General features: G+C 35.8%; 1 protein-coding gene across 19 annotated transcripts in view; it reads left to right on the top strand.

Annotated features, from left to right (window-relative positions):
* MIA2 (MIA SH3 domain ER export factor 2) overlaps positions 1 to 21,399 on the top strand; it is a 247,692-nt gene that overhangs the window by 51,451 nt on the left and 174,842 nt on the right. For 11 of the 19 annotated variants that reach the window (NM_001134678.1, XM_024231318.3, XM_024231322.3 and 8 more), the window contains 9 exon segments: positions 3,810 to 3,887; positions 6,054 to 6,164; positions 6,776 to 6,847; positions 7,718 to 7,822; positions 12,372 to 12,494; positions 14,521 to 14,641; positions 15,875 to 15,921; positions 16,685 to 16,775; positions 20,852 to 20,990. In NM_001134678.1, coding sequence (NP_001128150.1) covers positions 3,810 to 3,887; positions 6,054 to 6,164; positions 6,776 to 6,847; positions 7,718 to 7,822; positions 12,372 to 12,494; positions 14,521 to 14,641; positions 15,875 to 15,921; positions 16,685 to 16,775; positions 20,852 to 20,990 — 887 coding nt within the window. 19 annotated transcript variants of the gene reach the window in all.

The raw sequence follows: 21,399 nt of genomic DNA on the forward strand, positions 1-21,399 counted from the left end.
CAAGTAGCTGGGACTACAGCCATGCACCACCATGCCCAGTTAATTTTTTGTATTTTTTTTGTAGAGATAGTGTTTGGCCAAGTTGCCCAGGCTGGTCTCGAACTTGGGCTCAAGTGATCCGCTTGTCTCAGCCTCCCAAAGTGCTGGGATTACAGGTGTGAGCCACCGCACCCAGCCCTTCCAGTACTGTTTTGAATAGAAGTGGTGGTTGTGGGCATCCTTGCTTTCTACCAGATCTTAATGGAAAAGGTTTCAGTTTCTCCCCACTGAAGATGATATTTGCTGTAAGTTTTTCATAAATGGCTTTTGTTATGTTGAGGAACTTTCTTTTTATTTTTTTCATTATTTAAAAAAATTTTATTATTTATTATTTATTTATTTTTTTGAGATGAAGTCTTGCTCTTTCACTAGGCTGGAATGCAGTGGCGTGATCTTGGCTCACTGCAACTCTGCCTCCTGGGTTCAAGCAATTCTCCTGCATCAGCCTCCTGGGTAGCTGGGACTACAGTCATGCGCCACCACGGCTGGCTAATTTTTTGTATTTTGGTAGAGACGGAGTTTCACCATGTTGGCCAGGATGGTCTTGATCTCCTGACCTCATGATCTGCCCGCCTCGGCCTCCCAAAGTGCTGGGATTACAGGCATGAGCCACTATTATTTAGTTTTTTGAGACAGGGTCTCACTTTGTTGCCCAGGATGGAGTGCAGTGGCATGCTCATGGCTCACTGCTGCCTCAACCTCCTGGGGTCAAGTGATTCTCCCACCTTAGCCTCCCTAGAGTAGCTGGGACTACAAGGCATGTCTGCCACCAAGCCTGGCTAATTTGTGTATTTTTGGTAGAGACGTGGTTTTGCCATGTTGCCTAGGCTGGTCTCGAACTCCTCGAATTTCCCAAAGTGTTGGGATTACAGGCGTGAGCCACCACACCTGGCCAGAACTTTACTTCTATACTTAAACTGTTAAGGGTTTTTATCAAGAAATGATGTTGGGCTGGACGTGAGGGTGTGTGCCTATAGTCCCACCTACTTGGGAGCCTGAGTTGGGAGGATGGCTCGAGCCCAGGAATTCAAGTCCAACCTGGGCAACATAGGAGAACCTATCTCTCAAAAAAAAAAAAAATGGATGTTGAACTTTGTTGAATGTTTTTTCTGTGTCAATTAGTATGATCATGTGGTTTTTGTCTTTCAGTCTGTGAATGTGATGTATCACATTAATTGATTTGTGCATATATATATATATATTTTTTTTTTTTTTTTGAGACGGAGTCTGGCTTTGTCACCCAGGCTGGAGTGGAATGGCGTGATCTCAGCTCACTGCAACCTCTGCCTCCTGGGTTCAAGCGATTCTCCTGCCTCAGCCACCTGAGTAGCTAGGACTACAGGTGTCCGGCTAATTTTTGTATTTTTAGTAGAGTCATAGAGTCAAGGTTTCACCATGTTGGCCAGGATGGTCTGGAACTCCTGACCCCGTGATCTGCCCACCTCGGCCTCCCAAAGTGCTGGGATTACAGGCGTGAGCCACTGTGCCCGGCCAATTTGCATATATGAAACCGGCTTTGCATGCCAGGGATAAATCCCCCTTGATCACAATGCATAATCTTTTTGATGTATTGTTAATTTCAATTTGCTGGTATTTTATTTAGGATTTTTGCATCAGTGTTCATCAGAGATATTGACCTGTAGGTTTGTTTGTTTATTTATTTATTTATTTATTGTGGTTTCTTGGTCTGGCTTAGATATCAAGGTGATGCTGGACTCATAAAATGTGTTAGGAAATATTCCCTCCTGTCGTTTTTCTTGGAAGAGTTTAAGAAGTATTGGTAATAATTGTACTTTGAAAATTTGGTAAAATTCAGCCATGAAGCCATCTCTTCCTGGGCTTTTCTTTGTTGGGAGGTCAGATTACTTTAATAACAGATTGAGATATTTGGAAGCTGGGCCTCAGTTCAGAGGATTAGTCTGTTTTTGGTTTCGACTTTGTTGTAAGATAGGTTTTCTTTTCTTTTTTTTTTTTTTTTGAGACAGTCTTGCTATGTCACTCAGGCTGGAGTGCAGTGGCATGATCTCGGCTCACTGCAGCTTCCGCCTCATGGGCTCAAGTGATTCTTGTGCCTCAGCCTCCTGAATAGCTGGGATTACAAGCACACGTCACCACGCCCGACTAATTTTTGTATTTTTAGTAGAGACAGAGTTTCACCATGTTGGCTAGCCTGGTCTTGAACTCCTGACCTCATGATCCCTGTGATCCGGCCTCCTGAAGTGCTAGGATTACAGGTGTGAGCCACTGCGCCCATCCAAGGTACCAGTTTTGTTTGGTAAGGACATTAATTTCCTTTTGCTGCTGTAACAAATTAGTGCAAACCTAGTGGTGTAAAACAACACACATTTATTCTCTTACAATTTTGAAGGTCAGAAGTCTAGAACTGATGTTTTTAAAAATATTTTGTTGTAGAGATGGGATCTCACTATGTTGCCCAGGCTGGCCTTGAACTCTTGGCCTCAAGTGATCCTCCCACGTTGGCCTCCCAAAGTGCTGGGATTACAGACATGAGCTACCATGCCCAGCCTTAAAACCAATCTTGGGGGCAAAAGTTAAGATAGCAGCAAGTATGTTTCTTTATGCATGTTCTAGGAGAGAATCTGTGTCTTGTGTCTTATACGGAGTCTACCAACATTTCTTGGCTCATAACTACATCACCCCAATTTCTGCTTCTATCTTATATCATTCTTTTCTAAGTTTGGTCCTCTTGCCTCTTCCTTTTAAGGACCCTTGGCATTATATTGGGCCTACCAAAATAATTCTGGATGCTCTTTCCATCTTAAGATCCTTTATCACACCTGGACATTCTGGGGAGCAGAACATAGACATCTTTGGACAGGTCATTGTTTAGGCAAGCACGGAGTTCATCTGACTTGGCAGGTCCTGAACTCCAAGTTTTTTTTCTCAGCTTCTGATTCTCCTGAAATCTCTGCTTAGTTTCTTAGCCCATCAGCCTCTTCTTCTAGGGGGAATAGAAATGTCAAATACTAGACTTGCCTTTCTGGGGATTCCCACTTCTCTCACAAATTCTCACTGTTTTGATAGCTCTCTGAGGCTTTCAGACAGATAATTTTTTTTTTTTTTTGGTATTTTTCGTCAAGCTTTTCTTGTTCTTGCCAGAAAGGTGGATCCAGAACAACCTAGTCTTCAATTTAATCACTTTTTTTTTGAATAATTGAAGTGCATTTTGCCAAATCTTATAGCATTATATGTTTTATTGTTCTTTTCATTTTTTGATGGTTGTTCTCTGCCTTTTAAAGATTTTTATATTCCCCACTTGCTTTATTTGTTGTATGGTATGAATTAAAAGTGAAAAGTTTTGATGGTCAGTTGCTATAAATTTCTCTTTAATGAATAGGCTTAAAGAAGAGGTTTACTTGTTTGGGGCATAATTAGACAGCTTACATAAAAATACGCTCTTTGAGTAAATCTTTGGATAATCTTTAGTACAATCTTACCATTAGAATTTTTACCTCATTTTTAGTAAAAGATGCTAATATTAGTTATAGTCCTGTGTTCTCTGAGAAGCAGACTTTACTCTTAGAGGTGAAGTTCTGGCATTTGTTGCCTGAGCTAGTGGTTTGTGATGTGTTAGCTGCTCTGGCATTGTTTGTTATAGTGGTCAGATTTAAAAAACTTAAAGCTAAGTAAATCGCAGTAAATTTAATGTATATGTGGAAATGAATTCTGTCTGCTTCTTAGGCATCTATCCAGATAAGATTTAGAATAAAATTGGTAGAGTTTTTACTTGTGATGTTGCTTTGTTTCAGTATGAAGGCTATGAAGTAGAGTCATCTTTAAAGAATGCCAGCTTTGAGAAGGAGGCAACAGAAGCACAAAGTTTGGAGGTAGAAAATCAAATGGTATAATTTTAAAAGCTGGGGAAAAAATACTAAGTAACAAAAACTTTAAAAATGTATCTTCTGAAAACTATTTGAAAGAAATGTGAAAGAGCATCTCTGGATGTTAAAACTTAAAGAAGAAAATTAATATAGGAAATGGGACAATAGTAGGTAGCATAAAATATAAAAATTTGAGCTTTTATTGCTTTTATTGTTTTGAGTCAGGCATGTTTATGTTCAGGGAGTCAGGAGCTGTATAGAAACTTCATTCTATCATTCCTGGGAAATGTATTAAGGTGATCATTCCTTTTTTGACGCAGTTCGCTCTAGAAAGGAGAAATAAGATTCATTTTTACAAACTTAGGAATAGTTGGCAACAATAACTTATGTAAATTATGACAGTATTTGCTTTATTTTCATCCTGAGGATATTAAGAGCTAACTAGAATTAGGCCAGAGGTTTACGTTATAAGTAATGGTGTATGTTGGTAAATGTTTAACAACTTTTTAAAAAAAAGCAGCCTTATTTGTAGCGTTTGCTGAGTTCTGTAGTATGAATACTTCCACCATGGCCAGTTTCAAGCTACCAACATGATGTCACTGAATGAGGAGTCTGGGGAGATAATGCTTAAAGTAGGCTTTCCTGAGCCAAGTGTGATTTGGTTAATTTTAAGGAAGGAAAGTATGATAATTTGTAATTTAGCTAAACTAAGACAGATTAGAGTAAGCGATGGGAATGCCTTACTACTGTTTAGATATGGACGTGTTGTAAAAAGCACAGTAGTGACAAAGGATAGCAGAGGACACCTGCGTCTGCAGATACTAAAACAGAAAACAGTAGACCTTGTACCTTTGATAAGTGTCTAGTACAGTGTGGCAGTTCTTAATCACTGCTATTCGTAATCATCAGAAACTCTATGTGTTATGATTCAGAATTTTCTGGTAGAGTCCAAAGGAAGTTACAAATTGATTCTAAATAAGTTTCTTAATGTTTTTCTTCATTTGTTGCCTATTACTATCTTCAAGAACTTGTTGAAATTATATTTTATTTGCTGATCCTCTGTCTTAATTACCCTCCCAGTAGTAATTTATTAGTTTGATAAAAGAATTTTAGAAGGCATTTGACATGCTAACAGAAGAGCAAAAAGTAGGTAGCAAAGACATTTACTCAAGCTTGGTAATACTGAGGATAAAATATTACACACCAATTTATTTTCAAGGTAATGAATTATTATAGGAGTAAAATTAGCTGAATTTTTAACTGCATTCAACATTTTAGAAATTTTTCTTCAATTTTAATAATTTTTTAGCATAGTATTTTCAGTAATAGTAATCATAATTGAATTCAAACTATAATGTGATGCAATTTTAAAAAATATGATAGCCGAATCTGTAGATAAAATCAAACCAATAGAATAATTTTGATTCGGGTCAGGGAATTCCTAGAATGAAATATTCAAATTTGGGGTAATATGTATAAACAAGTTTTTAAATCACTGTAATGTAGTATGTATTTTTTTTGCTTTTATTTTGGCCTGCATTAAAATCTTTGAATCTTTTGGTTTATTTTTCTTTAACAAGTTTGTTGAAGGATCACAAATATCAGAGGTATGTTTATTATAGTGTTTAAAATCCAGTTGGAATAATCCAATAACTAATCATTTTAAATTAAAAAGGTCATAGAAAATAGGTCTTAATTCAATGTGGAATATTATCATGAAGCAGCCTTGATTGTTTTTTTAGTTGATTTTTTATGTCATGCCTTTAATTATATTAAATTGGCTTTATTTCTCATTTTTTTCTTTATAGTGCTTTTAAGCAGAGGTTGGCAAACTGCCTAGTGGGCTCTCCACTTTTTTTTTGTAAAAAATTGTTTTGGAATACAGCCATGCTCATTCATTTAGGTATTGCTTTTGTTTCTCACTACAGTGGCATAGTTGAGTAATTGCGACAAAGACTGCATGGCGTATGAGCCTAAAATATTTATTCTCTTGCTTTTTACAGAACTTTGTTGACCACTGCTACAATTGCTGTTATTTTGATATTATAAAAATGAGCAAATATATAAATGAAAGTTATTTAACTTACAGTACATATTTTTTTATTATGCTCGTCTGATTTCCCTAATGAAAAATTCTTGTATCTGTTTAATAAAGTTGGCTTTCTCTCTTAGGCAACCTGTGAAAAGCTGAACAGGTCCAATTCTGAACTTGAGGATGAAATACTCTGTCTAGAAAAAGAGTTAAAAGAAGAGAAATCCAAACATTCTGAACAAGATGAATTGGTAAGGCTTTTTTATTTGAGGAGAATATAAGAAAAAGTTACTGAGCTTTAAAAAATTAATATGATACTGGTTAAAGTATTACATTATTGTAAAAAATGTAAAGAATACAGAAGGTTGTAGAGAGCAAAATTTTCTAGATCCATTCTTTTCACTTCCCCCGGATGTTACTGTGTTAAATTTCTTGCATATTTTTATAGAAATTTTCTATATGCACTATGGAAGTAGCTCATGTAAATAAAAACTGAATAATCATGTACATAGTGTTTATCTGTAATTAACATGTATATTAACATTATAACTTTTTCTTTTGGTAAAACCTGTCTTAATGAAAATCTTGATGTATGTGAGATTATTTAGTAAAACATGTTAGTGGGCTTATTTTGAGCCTATGTAACTTAAATGTTATGAAATATTAAAGTTACGAGATACTATTGTTATGTAATGTTCATGTAAAATCCCTTTAAGCATGTGGCTAAATAAACTGAAAAGGTTTCTTAATTTGAGCTGTCACTTATGGAGCAAAAGTGTTAGGTTAACAGTATATCTAATATATATGGCATTTTGGAAACTAGAATTTAGTAAATATTTATTGCCTGATACTGTCTTTCTAGATGGCGGATATTTCAAAAAGGATACAGTCTCTAGAAGATGAGTCAAAATCCCTCAAATCACAAGTAGCTGAAGTAAGTTGAATTAGTCTAGTAGGTCTGTTGCTTTTGAGAATAATTTTAGTTTAATTTTTTTAAATTAAGAAATAAGATATAATAGTAGGATTTGAGATATAGGGGATCCTAGGTTTTTTTTTTTTTTTTTTTTTTTTTTTTTAACAATACCTAAATGAATTAGCATGGCTGTGTTGCCCAGGCTGGAGTATAGTGGCACGATCTTGGCTCACTGCAACCTCCACCTCTTGGGTTCAAGCAGTTCTCCTGCCTTAGCCTCCTGAATAGCTGGGATTACAGGCATGTGCCACCACACACGGCTAAGTTTTGTATTTTTAGTAGAGGCGGGGTTTCATCATGTTGGCCAGGCTGGTCTTGAACTCCTGAGCTCAAGTGATCGGCCCACCTTGGCCTCCCAAAGTGCTGGGATTACAGGCATGAGCTACCACACCCAGCTTGTATATATATATATATTTTTTTTAACATGAAGTACTTCAGAAAAGTTCATCTTTTTAATGGACAAGTGTTTATTGAGCTATTACTATATATTGAGAACTGGTTTCTTGACACTTAACATTAATAGACAAAAAAGTCCCCAGGAAGTTTAAATTTTAGTAGGGGAGGCAGAATAAATAGTTATCAAAATTTGCTGCACAGTACATAGAAAGTTACAAGAGGTTTGTCCAAGGTCACATCGTAGCACGTTAGTGGGAGAGGCAGGACTAGACCCCGATTCTAGACAAGCCTTTTTTCTGCTACACGATGTTGTCTCTGCTGTTCATATTGGCATGGTTTTGCCTTTGTTTAATTCTGTGTTCTAGGGAGTATGTGTAAAGATGAGCTATGTATTAAATTAATTGTTACAAACTTGACATTTTTTGTTTTACTTAGGCCAAAATGACCTTCAAGATATTTCAAATGAATGAAGAACGACTGAAGATAGCAATAAAAGATGCTTTGAATGAAAATTCTGAACTTCAGGAAAGCCAGAAACAGGTTTGTGCTCTGTAGGGACTCTTCAACTTGTGAATATGTAATTATAAATGTTCTTGGCATCCTCATGACTGACCTATGCTAGGGACAAGTATAGGCTTTTCCTTGAGAGCATGAGAGCCGGACAGTCTCCCATACATATTTCAGTGTCTGTCTCTTTTGTATAGTATACAAAAGTGTATACTTTTGGCACCTTCTACCCCCAGGGCAGGGAAAGTAAGCCAGGGCATTTAGCATTTTGGTAATCATAACCAACTTCTTAAAGCCAGACTGAAGGGGTACAGAGAATATGAGTGAGGATTATTGAAGTTATAGATCTGGGGTCTAAAGATAGAAGCAGTTCTGGCGGCAGATCACATAAGGATGTGACATTTGCCCTCTTTCTCCTGCACATATATAGATACTCCCACGTACATTTCTTCTTCTGCTTTGCCAATGTAATTGTAACTTTTCAGCTGGAAAATTTTTCAGTGATTAAGTTATTATAATTATCCAAATATTACACCAGCGCCACATGGTTTGTTCTTTTTTTTTTTTTATTTTTTTATTTTTTAGATGGAGTCTCACTTTGTTACCAGGCTGGCATGCAGTGGCGCGATCTCGGCTCACTGCAACCTCTGCCTCCCAGGTTCAAACAATTCTCCTGCCTCAGCCTCCTGAGTAGCTGGGACTATAGGCACACGCCTCCATGCCCAGCTAATTTTTGTATTTTTAGTAGAGACAGGGTTTCACCATGTTGGCCAGGATGGTCTTGATCTCTTAACCTTGTGATCCGCCTGCCTCGGTCTCCTGAAGTGTTGGGATTACAGGCGTGAGCCACTGCACCTGTCCTCGTGGTTTGTTCTTATTACATATTCTGTCTTATTCAGTATTTTCCTTAGGGTTAATAATTGTTTTGTTTCTTGTATACTTATCTGGTTCATCTGTATGCTGTCTTCTAGAGATACAGATATATTACTCATGCCTTCAAATGCTTTGTTTAATCTGTTAATTTCATTTTTTTTTTTTCTTGAAGCAGTTTTTTCTCGGGCCTCTCTTGATTTAATAAGAACTTCTTCTGTAGGTGTGTGTTCTGTTCTGTATCCTAAGATTTCACTTCACCCCCATCCTAAAGATTCCTCTTGTCTTTCTCCTGTGTTAGATCTTCTGTTTCCCATATCTAAGCTCTTTTGCGGTTAATTCTTTTGGTTAACTTTCTGAGGAAGAGGTATAGGAGGTAATTTTTTTAGAACTCACATGCCTGGAAATGTCTTGTTTCTCATACTTGTTGATATTTTGGTTGAATATATTCTGGGTTGGCATTTTTTTTCCTCAAAATTTTGACACTGTCACTCCATTGTCTTGACTTTCCAGTATTGCTTTTAAAAAGTCAGAAGTTATTCAGATAATTGGACATTTTTGGAAATCTGCTTTTTTCCTCCCTGGAAGCTTTTAATATCTTTTTATTGTTTCCTCTTCTTTGAAATTACAGATCATTATACATCTCTTGACCTCGTGATCCACCCGCCTCGGCCTCCCAAAGTGCTGGGATTACAGGTGTGAACCACTGTGCCTGGCCACTGGTGGGGTTTTCTTTTCTTTCTTTTTTTTTTTTTTTTGAGGTGGAGTCTTGCCTTGTTGATCAGGCTGGAGTGCAATGGCCTGATCTTGGCTCACTGCAACCTCCACCTCTCAGGTTCAAGTGATTCTCCTGCCTCAGCCTCCCAAATAGCTGGGATTGTAGGCGTCTGCCACCACGCCTGGCTAATTTTTTGTATTTTTAGTAGAGATGGAGTTTCACCATGTTGGCCAGGCTGGTCTTGAACTCCTGACCTCAGGTGATCCACTCGCCTTGGCCTCCCGAAGTGCTGGGATTACAAGCGCGAGCCACTGCGCCCAGCTATTGGCGGGCTTTTCTATAGGATATATATTTTTTTGAGACAGAGTCTCACTTTGTCACCCAGTCTGGAGTTCAGGGCACTATTTTGGCTCACTATAACCTCTGCTGCCCGGGTTCAAGTGATTCTCCTGCCTCAGCCTCCCTGGTAGCTGGGATTGCAGGCGTGTACCACCACATCTGGCTAATTTTTATGTTTTTAGTAGAGATGGGGTTTCACCATGTTGGCCAGCTTGGTCTTGAACTCTTGACCTCAAGTGATCTGCCTGCCTCGGCCTCCCAAAGTGCTGGGATTACATGCGTGAGCCACCGCGCCTGGCCAGGTTACGGTATTTGTAATTGGAGGATTCTCAGTTGTTGGTATCTGAAGAGCATTTCCACAGAGATGAGTCCTCCACATTTCCCATTTGGGAGGTGTAAACCTGTTTGCCAACAGTCTTGCAACTCAGGTAAAGAGTGCTGGTGTCTGACTGTTCAGTAAGTCAGTTTCCTCTTAATACTTTTACTTAATACTTTTCAGTGTGTTACTTCCATCTTCACCTGGATAGATGTCCAAGAGTCTCAGGTTCTACCTCTCCAAAGAATAACCCTATAGGGTTTTGCGTGTGTGTGTGTGTGTGTGTGTGTGTGTCTCTGTGTGTGTGTGTGTGTGTGTGAAAGAGACAGAGATAGAGAATGAATGAGAGAGAATGAGAATAAGAATGTGTATATATTTATGTAATGGGAGGCTTTCCAACTGCTTTTTATACAGACTTTTGGCCAGTCCTCCTTTTTTCCATTCCTGCTTATACCCCTGGTATTTGTGCCTTCAAATCATGAGCCTTTCTAGGGTATGTCAAATCAGCCTACTTTTGGGTGTTCCTACCTTCTGGCTTAGATTTTAGTTCTCTCTAGTCGGTTGAGTCTTTTTATCACACTTCCATCTCTTTCCATTTTCTACTTCTACAATTATTTTTTGTCTCATCTCCTATTCTCTGTTTTCCTTGTGGGTTTCTGCCTTTGAAAAAAAATCTGTTTTCTGGCATTTTAATAGATTTGAGTAGAAAGTGGTGGTAAACCCTGTGTTAAATTTGCCATGTTATGATCTAAAGTGGCCTTTTCCACTTTGGAAAATATTTCACCTAGATCAGTCTTAACTCTTTACAACTGTTTTCATCTAACTTCCTTGTAATAATCCAAATTCTTGAAACAAACTGTATTCACTGATGCCATGTTCTAATGCACTCCTTCTCTAATGTTTTAATACTGTATACTGTGTACTTAAGTCTCTTTACTAACTCATGAGAGATGACCTAATCACCAAATGTGAATTTTTTCTTGAATTCTCATTTGTTTTTACCTGTATCATCTGATTCTGTTATATATACATAGAAAAGGATTAGTTTTTCACATGTTTGGAAATATGCTAATGAAGCCTTAGTTTTGCAGAGAAATCCAATAATTACTGTTTGGTAGAACAGAGTTTTAAAGACTAAATACATTTAGACTTTTTCATATATATCAGCCATTTCTTTTGTGAATTGCTTGCTCAGTCTTTTTTTTTCTTTGCCTATTTTTTCTTATTGACATCTAACAGCTGTTTGCATGCTAAGGTTATTAACCTTTTGCTACAAATGTTATGAAAATTCCTTTCTTGGTGGGGTGCAGTGGGTCACACCTGTAATCTCAGTGATTTGGAAGGTCCAGGTGGGAGGATCACTTGAGGCCAGGAGTTCAAGATCAGTCTGGGCAACATAGCAAGACCTTGACTCTACAAAAAATAAAAATAAAAAAATTAGCAGGGTATGTGACATGTGCTTGTAGTCTAGTTTTTTGGGAGGCTGAGGTGAGATAATATCTTGAACCTAGTAGTTTCAGATTGTGGTCCAGCTTGGATGACAGAATGAGACCCTGCCTCTAAAAAAAAAAAGAAAAAAAAAAAAGGAAAGAATTCCTTTCTAGTTATTTGTCTTTAAATGTCATTTGTGTTATATTTGATTTGTGAAGCTTTTAAGCTTTATGTAGTCGAGTCTACCTTTTATAATGATCTTTACTTTTTGTCATGTTCAGAAAGGCTTTCCTTTCCTGTAAAAGTATTTATAGTAGAATACTGTTTGTGCAGAATTTGATCTGTTCTAGATTAATGGTATTTCTTTTTTTTTTTGAGACGGAGTCTCGCTCTGTTGCCAGGCTGGAGTGCAGTGGCACAATCTCGGCTCACTGCAGCCTCTGCCTCCCGGGTTCAAGCGATTCTCCTGCCTCAGCTTCCTGAGTAGCTGGGACTACAGGCGTGTGCCACCATGCCCAGCTAATTTTTGTGTTTTAGTAGAGAGGTTTCACCATGTTGGCCAGGATGGTGATATTTCTAAAGGTTAGTTATTTTAAGTACAAAATTGCACAATGATTTAAAAAATAAATTTCAACGCAAGTAAGGTATAATATTTTATATGGGATATAAAGAATGGTAAGAAATGATCAAATCTAAGATATGTATATCTCAGAAAACCTTTATTTGATATAAATATATGATATAAACTAGTTGAAGAATGTGTGTGTTATTTTACATACCCCATTTTGAAAGTTCTTTGAAAACAGGAGCCATGTTTTTCTTTTTTAAGTAGCTACATAATGCCTTCTTAGTATCTTTTAATGATTCACTTATGTGATGAGTTGCATTTTTAAAATTTTCTTTTTCAGCTTTTGCAAGATGCTGAAGTATGGAAAGAACAAGTGAGTGAACTTAATAAACAGAAAGTAACATTTGAAGACTCCAAAGTACACGCAGAACAAGTTCTAAATGATAAAGAAAATCACATCAAGGTAAATGGCTCTACTGGTTTTAGTGACCAAGTTGGCTGGAATTTTACACTAACTGTGAAATTTGAAAACTAGTTTTTAGCAGCTTTTATTTTCACAACATATTTTCATAACATATTTGCCCAGATTTTCAAATGTTTCTTGAAGACTTACTGATTTGTCATATGTACATACACATACACACACACACGTACTTATATGAATATTCTGTGTGTCCTTTTTTCTTCTCTGTATTTTAGCCTAGGTATTTCATAAAGAAATAAAAATAATGGTTTTTACCATTTCTCTTCAGTATGCTATCTGCTCCTGTTAGGTTGGAAGAGTTTGAGAAATTGGACATATAGTTATATATATTAATTGAATATCTTTAATTTAACTGGTGTATGTACTTTCTTGGAGAGGAATACTTTTAAAAAATAAATTTAATTGAAACTTGACTCCAATCATAAGAATGAAAGGATTTTTTGACTTTTTTTCTTTTCCTACTCATCTACAAAAATCTTAATGCTGGTAAATACAGATACTCAAGTGTATCAAATGATGATATGTAAAACTAACGTTCTATAATTTACACAGTGATGTGGATGTTGTCATATTGAAAGTGATGCTGTCACTCATAGGTGGGAATTGAACAATGAGAACACTTGGACACAGGAAGGGGAACATCACACTCTGGGGCCTGCTGTGGGGTGGGGGAAAGGGGGAGGGATAGCATTAGGAGATACACCTAATGTAAGTGATGAGTTAATGGGTGCAGCACACCAACATGGCACATGTATACATATGTAACAAACCTGCACATTGTGCACATGTACCCTAGAACTTAAAATATAATAAAAAATATATATAAAAAGAAAGTGATGTATCTGTGCTAGTTAAGTTGCTGCTAAGAATATTTTCAAAATTCCAGCTTTCTGAGTTTTATTCAGAATTTGGCATATATATATATATACATACATACGAGATGGAGTTTCAATCTTGTCGCCTAGGCTGGAGTGCAATGGCACCATCTCGGCTCATTGCAACCTCTGCCTCCTGGGTTCAAGTGATTCTTCTGCCTCAGCCTCCTGAGTAGCTGGGACTACAGCCATGTGCCACTATGCCGGCTAATTTTTTTTGTATTTTTAGTAAAGATGGGGTTTCACCATTTTGGCCAGGTTAGTCTTGAACTCCTGACCTCAGGTGATCCGCCCACCTCAGCCTCCCAAAGTGTTGGGATTACAGGCATGAGCCACTGTGCCTGACTGTGGCATATTGTTTTATTTATTTTTTCTAAACTTCCTCTACTAAAGGCTTTGGGATTCTCTTAAAGATAACAAGAATGAGATGCTAACCTCAAGCTCTGCTCAAAGGTATAGGCCATGTTATTTGTGCTTGGAACCCTGAAGAGAGGGAGGAGATCGAAGGGTGAAAATTGTAGAGCAGCACATTATTTTTAGGTGGGTCCCTCCAGAGGAATACGAGACACGTCATTTGATTATCTGTAGTGTTAGAAAATATTTCTTTATTCAACAAAATTCAAAAAGTACTTTTGGAAAACCTCTAATGTTCCATTCAAATTCTCTTCTCTTTTATAAATGTCTTTATTTCAGTTGAACTCCTCAGCTAATTGTTTCCTTGAATAAATCAAGTAAAAATCTACGATCTTTTTATACATTATGTATCTCACCGCAGATGTGTTTGGTGTCACACAGAATTTACTCTCATGTTAATTAGGCCACTGTTATTTGTGGCATGTGAGAAATGTCATATACAAAAATATTTTACTACTTTTTAGTTGCATAATATTAATATGTACTATACTTGATTTGGGAATAACTAGTTTTGGTTTTCATCTTGCAGAGTTTAATAGTCAATAAATGTTACCATTTCTCAAGACTTTACAATATCTTAAGAGGTGGAAAATAAGAGCTCTTGTGTTGTTATTTATGTGGATTGATTTTTAAACCATAACTGTACATTCAGAAGTTGTAAAACTGTTAGCATAAGGCATTACCCTCTCTATTTTTCCCCTTTGTTATATGTCAAGACTCTGACTGAACACTTGCTAAAGATGAAAGATTGGGCTGCTATGCTTGGAGAAGACATAACGGATGATGATAACTTGGAATTAGAAATGAACAGTGAATCGGAAAATGGTGCTTACTTAGGTATTAAGTCATGACTCATCTCCTTTTGCTAAAATGGTGACTAGCTCTTCTATTTCCTTTTTGTTCCCTATGTGCACCATGTTCTTTATATGCTTTTACTTTGGCACATTCTGTCTGTCTGTGACACGCTGTCCTTTCTCACGATCCCTTATATTAGCTTCAGCTGGAGCACTGCCTTTTCAGTAAGTCTTTTCCAGCTGCTCAGACACGCTTACAGCCTCCTCCCTTTGTTTTCTTTGTGTATTATACATATCTTTATTATAGCCATTTTCAAAATTACATCATAATCATTTCAATGCCTGTTTTTCCCTGTACTGTAAGCTAATCAAATGGATGAATGACTAGTTTGAAAAACAAGTGTTCTATAAATGAATACTTAAGGATACTTCTTTTGCTTTTGTCAGAGGTTCAGGTGATTAAAGTACTTTTAATCTTAGCCATTCAAATTGCTATTGGCCATTGCTGATTGTGCTCTGAAGTTGGCAAAAGTGGCAAAATTTAGTTTCATTATAGCCCCTTACTGTATTCTCACACCAATTCCTTTGACCTAAAAAAAACCTTTTTATTTTGAAATATGGCATCATAGGAAGTTCTAAAACTAGTACAGAGGTCCCATGTACCCCTCTCTTATTTTACCCCAGTGGTAGTTCTTCAGACTTTTATGTCATTTTTCTGTTCTCTTCCCTAGCCCCCTGCATCATTAACAAATTTATTAAGGAGGAAAAAGTGCGATTAAAAATTTTTTTCGTGATAACATTAATATGTTGGAAAAAATTACATCCCTAAAATAAATGTATAACGTTCTGTTTGTACTTTTTCATTTCTACTTTATTATATATAAAATAATCCTTTCTCTATTTGAGAAAACTCATGCTTGTTTAATGTTATTTTAACTTGGGTTATAATTTTACTTATATTTTGGATGCTGTAAGAATCCAAGAACAGTTAACAGTTGTGGTCTATATTTAGATGAATATCTAATCCTTGTTATAACTCTGTTCTTGGAGTTAGAGCTGAAGAACCTTGTTAAATGGTATGACACTTCAGTGCTTTTATTGTTTAGCTTCCTGGGAGCAGGTCCAAGGCCATTCTGCTTTATACCAAATTCTTTATTGTAGCAAGAAGAGGGATTATAGGTTTCTGGTTTAGTGAACTGATAAAATCATTTTGATGTCTGTTGTCGTATTGTACTATTTTCCCAAATCATTGTTGTGCTTTTGATTTTCACTGTAGATAATCCTCCAAAAGGAGCTTTGAAGAAACTGATTCATGCTGCTAAGGTTTGTGCTATTAGATACATACAAAGAATAAGGAGGAAGAGAGAGAACGTGGATTACTCATGTCTCCTTAGTAACTGTTTAAAAAGTCCATTTTATTGTTCCCATATAAATATATTTAAAAATTATCAGAATTTTCATCATCAATTGCTTTTTACTTTCAATTATTAACTTTAGAAATTCATATAATTTTTGGAATTTATCAAAATAAAAAATTCCAAGTTCTGTACTCATTTTTTCAGATAAGAATATATTTAAAATGTTTCCCGTATTTTATCTTGTCCTTCCCTTAGTGCATTCTTTTTCTTCTAGTCTCAGTATTTTCTTACCCCTTCTGCCCTATATCCTATTTTAAGTAAATACTAGATTCCTTTTTTTCTGGTTTATTCCTTCTCTTTTCCACCCTAGTAATGATATCCTCATTTTTGCTGATCTATGTGAAGTCTTGGTAATGTAGTTTGAAGGCTGCTTTAATAAAAACTTTTGTTGAAAGTAAATAGAATGAAAATAGTCACTTTCTTAAGCATCCAGTGAAAAGCATTCGCTACTTTTCTCTATCCCTTGTTCTGAGACTTACAAGTATTGATGACTTTGCTGGTTTTTTAAAGATGGAAGATGCATTGCTGGTTTCTGTATTCCAGGTGATAATTTCATCAAAATGATAAAATCGCTTAAAAAGTGTAAGGGGTGTTATAGTGAGGTTTTATGGGTTTTTTTTTTTTATAACTGATTAATGTTACTTTTTTCCTTCTTCCCTTCTTTAAAGTTAAATGCTTCTTTAAAAACCTTAGAAGGAGAAAGAAACCAAATTTATATTCAGTTATCTGAAGTTGATAAAACAAAGGAAGAGCTTACAGGTAGGTCATTGACATACACACTTTTAATGTTTTTCTAAGTAAGTACGTCTCCTTGCAGAGAATGGTAAAAATTAATTGAATTAACTTTGGGAAGATCCAATTTTATTCTTTTTAACTTTCGTTCTTGTTGGGTATTTGTGAAACATTAGTCCTGGTTTTTGTTGTCATTGTTGCTAAAGGCATATCGATTTCCTCTATATTTATGTGAAGTTAAAATAAGGAAATTTTTTAAAAAACATGTAAAACCGTATTTATCTTTGAATTACAGTGTTATGTGTTTGAATGGTTTTAGATGTTAAAAAGTAGCAAATTGAAACTTAATGTTTAAAGTCTTTGTTAATTGAAAAATTGATCTTCAATAGTGGTACTATTTGCAGTATGATTTGTTCCTTTAATGTACATACGTAGTATATTAGTATGTACAAGAGTGATGTTAGACCTGTAGAAATGAAAGTTTTGTTTTAATTGAAAACATTTATGTTTATTTTGCTGATAGTGTTTGTATTTTCAAAAAGTAAACAAGTTCTGTCAATATGTTTGAAAATTTTTAAAGTTGGGATAAGTAGCATCTCATTTTGTAAAAATAAAAAATAAAAAGTATAAATATTTACCATATACATTTGCATCAGAAAAGACTGGAAGGACATACTCAAATGTCAACAATGATTATCTCTGAATATGGGATTATAGGCAGATGTTTATATTCTTTTTACTTATCTGTATTTTCAAAAACTTCTACAGTAAGTGAACTGCATTTATAATACTGTTTTAAAAGATTGAACCACCAAAGATAGAGGTTATTAAAAAATTATATCCCTACTCACATGATTTTAGTAATTGGATTATTTTTGGATTTCAAGAAACATTAGTATTAGTTTAAGAGAATGTTGCTATATGTAAAGCATTGTACTAAAAACCGTGGGAGATTCACAGAAGGAAAAGATAGCTTACTTTCAAGGAAGCTGTATTTCAAAAAATGTGTGTAGAAAGTGCCAGAGTAGCAAGGAAATGTGCTCACCAGTTATCCCACTCCTTAATACAGTTTTCTGGCAAATCTTTGTTTTTTTCTTAGACTAATATTTGGAGACTCTATGTCGGCCTGTACTCTTCTTCCAAATCTAACTTTGTTTTTTTAATGGATCTTGAAAGATAAATTTCTGTAATTGATCTTTTATTCATAGCATGAAGATTTTCCTCTAAACTGTTTCTTCCTTTTCTGGTAATCATTTACAGTGGTCTTTAAGTTACAATTAGAAACAAAATAGCTAGAGTAGAAGTACAAAAATATGGCCAGGCGTGGTGGCTCACGCCTATAGTCCCAGCACTTTGGGAGGCCAACGTGGGTGGATTACTTGAGCTGGGGAGTTCAAGACCAGCTTGGTCAACATGGTGAAACCCTGTCTCTACTAAAAATACAAAAATTAGGCATGGTGGCACATGCCTGTAGTCCCAGCTGCTTGGGAGGCTGAGGCACGAGAATCGCTTGAACCTGGGAGGTGGAGGTTGCAGTGAGCCAAGGTTGCACCACTGCATTCCAGCCTAGGCAACCCAGTGAGACTTTGTCTCAAAAAAAAAGAAAAAAAACCGAGTACATAAATATATTAAAGAATTAAGTGTTGGGTTGTCATTAGCTTATTTGTTTTACAATAGGGATGATTAAATTTTAATAGAGATAATACCCAATGTTAATTTCTTTACGTGATTGTTCTTGGCAATCGCTTCAAGCCTAGGTCAATGAATTTTTTTTTTCTGATGTAGATTAAAAAATTTCTGTGGAAAGATAGTTAGGTACAGTTTCCTATACATTTAATCATTTAATGTTTAGGTATTTATGTAAACTGTTCTTTCGGTTTGTATGTTTAATGGGTTATATTAGTCCATTCTCACATTGCTGTAAAGAACTACCTGAAACTGAGTAGTTTGTAAAGAAAAGAGGTTTAATTGACTTATGGTTTTGCAGGCTGTACAGGCTTCTGCTTCTGGGGAGGTGTCAGGAAATTTACAGTCATGGTGGAAGGCGAAGGGGAAGCTAGCATGACCATTTACATGGTGGGAGCAGGAGGAAGAGAGTGAAGGGGGAGGTGTTACACACTTTAAAACAACCAGATCTCATGAGAACTCTATCACCTAGGGGGAGACAGCACTAGGAGGATGGTGATAAACCATTAGAAACCACTCCCTTGGTCCAATCACCTCCCATCTGGCCCCACCTCTAACATTGGGAATTACAATTCAACATGAAATTTGGATGGGGACACAAAACCAAACCATATCATGAGGGTTTTAGAATAATTAAATGCCATTACATGTAATTACCAAAATTTTCATGCTTGTTAATACAATTTCCAAAACTTCCCTCTTTAGGCAGAGTGAGTTTTGTCTTTTAAGATTTGTGGTGGTGATTCATATAGATGTTATGGGAGATGATGCCTTCCTTCATCTTAGAGGAGTTGAGGTTATTATCTTGGTACCTTAATGTTAGAAATGTTCAGAGTTGGTACTTCAATTTTAGAGGAGCTCAGAGTTGAGGTAATTATGTTAGAAGACAAACGAGGTTTTTAAAAAAATTGGTGCATAAATTATAAAGCATTCATAATTATTTAGAATGATTCATTTTTATAGAGTTTTTTAAAGATGGTTTAGCAGTTGAAAAAAAGCTTAAAGTTGGTATTTTTCTCTCTGGTCTTGTCTTGATCTGTTTTAAACTAGGAGTGTGTTTGGGCATTTGTTATGAGAAGATCTAGATTTCTGGCTTGACTTATATGTCAAAATTTTAGCTTAAAAGGGAGGGCTAGGTAGAATTTAAGTATTATTGAGAGATAAAGTTTTTACTAGATAAAAACAGGCATTATTCATCACCTGGAAATAGTTTTACAGGGAATGTTGAACTACAATATCTCCCTTTAAAACGCTTATCTCCAAAACCTTCCTGAGAACTTTAGTGGCATTTAGCTCTAAAATGGAAAATTAGATGCTAGAATTAGAATGTTGAAGGTGTTGGGAATCCTATACATAACAAAAGTTAAAAGAATTTTTTTTTTTTTTTTTTTTTTTTTGGAGACAGGGTCTCCCTTTGTCACCCAGGCTGGAGTGCAGTGGCGTGATCTTGGCTCACTGCATACTCTGCCTCCCAGGTTCAAGCAATTCTCCTTCCTCAGCCTCCCAAGTAGCTGGGATTACAGGCACGCCCCACCACGCCTGACTAATTTTTGTATTTTAAGTAGAGACAGGGTTTTGCCGTGTTGGCCAGGCTGGTCTTGAACTCCTGGCCTCAAGTGATCCACCCACTTTGGCCTTCCAAAGTGCTGAGATGTACAGGCGTGAGCCACCATGCCTGGCCAAAATTAAAACAATTTATATAGCTCCTTAATTAAGATATTAATACACTCAATGGAACACTATTCAGCCATCAAAAAATAATGGGATCCTGTTTTGTGGCAACTTGAGTGAGCCTATTTTAAGTGAAATAAGCAACACCAGAAAGAGAAACGGCACATGTTCTCACTCATATATGGGAGCTAAAAAAGTTGATCTCATACAAGTAGAGAGTGGAATAGTAATAGTAATATGAGGGTGGGAAGTATAGAGGGTAGGGGGTTAGGGAGAGGTTAGTTAGCAGATACAAAATTATAACTAGATAGGTGGAACGATTTCTAATGTTCTGTAGCACTATAGGGTGGCTAGTTAACTTACTGTATATTTCTTTTTCTTAGATCTACTTTATTTGTCATGTTGTTATTTTTGAATAGCTAGAAGAGAGGATTTTGAATGTTCATAACATAAAGAAATGACAAATGTTAGAGATGATGGATATGCTAATTACCCTGATAGGATTATTACACATCGAATACCTATATTGAAATATCACACTGTACCACATAAATATGTACAATTTTTATGTGTCAATCAACTAATAACAATAAAAGCTTTTAGGTAAACAAAATACCTTATAGATTTTCTGTTTTTGGAAAGTTTGGTTTATTAATAATATTTTTAGTAATTTTTATCTTTCTAAAATGTTAATATGCAACTCAAAATGTTTACTCCTTTAATTATGACTTAAAATTTTTATATAGAGCATATTAAAAATCTTCAGACAGAACAAGCATCTTTGCAGTCAGAAAACACACATTTTGAAAATGAGAATCAGAAGCTTCAACAGAAACTTAAAGTAATGACTGAATTATATCAAGAAAATGAAATGAAACTCCACAGGTAATAAAAATTATGTTAACTCCACTCAACAGCAAGTAAAATAGCTTTAGAGATATATGTTACATAGTTAGCTGTAGTGATTATTGAAAGTTCTCAATTTATGATTAGATTGTATTTCATCAACTTATTTTTAAGAAAGGTATTTGATCTGGAAACACTTTTTTTCAACAAAGAAAATATTGTAAGTGATGTTGGAATTTCCAAGCTAGTTAACAGAATCCTCTTTAACTTCTAGTAAGTAGTCAGCAAATTATTGCCTTAAACTTTCTAATACTGGCAGGGAATCTGAGTGGACACTCTTGATTAAACAGCCCATTAATTCCATCTCTGATATATGTAAAACTGATTTTTCTGTTCTGTGCAAGTTGCTTCTGCCCAAGTGTTCCTTGTCTTAGTAAATGGCAGTGTC

The sequence above is a fragment of the Pongo abelii genome, chromosome 15 (genome assembly GCF_028885655.2).
Source record: "Pongo abelii isolate AG06213 chromosome 15, NHGRI_mPonAbe1-v2.0_pri, whole genome shotgun sequence".
Taxonomy (NCBI): domain Eukaryota; kingdom Metazoa; phylum Chordata; class Mammalia; order Primates; family Hominidae; genus Pongo; species Pongo abelii.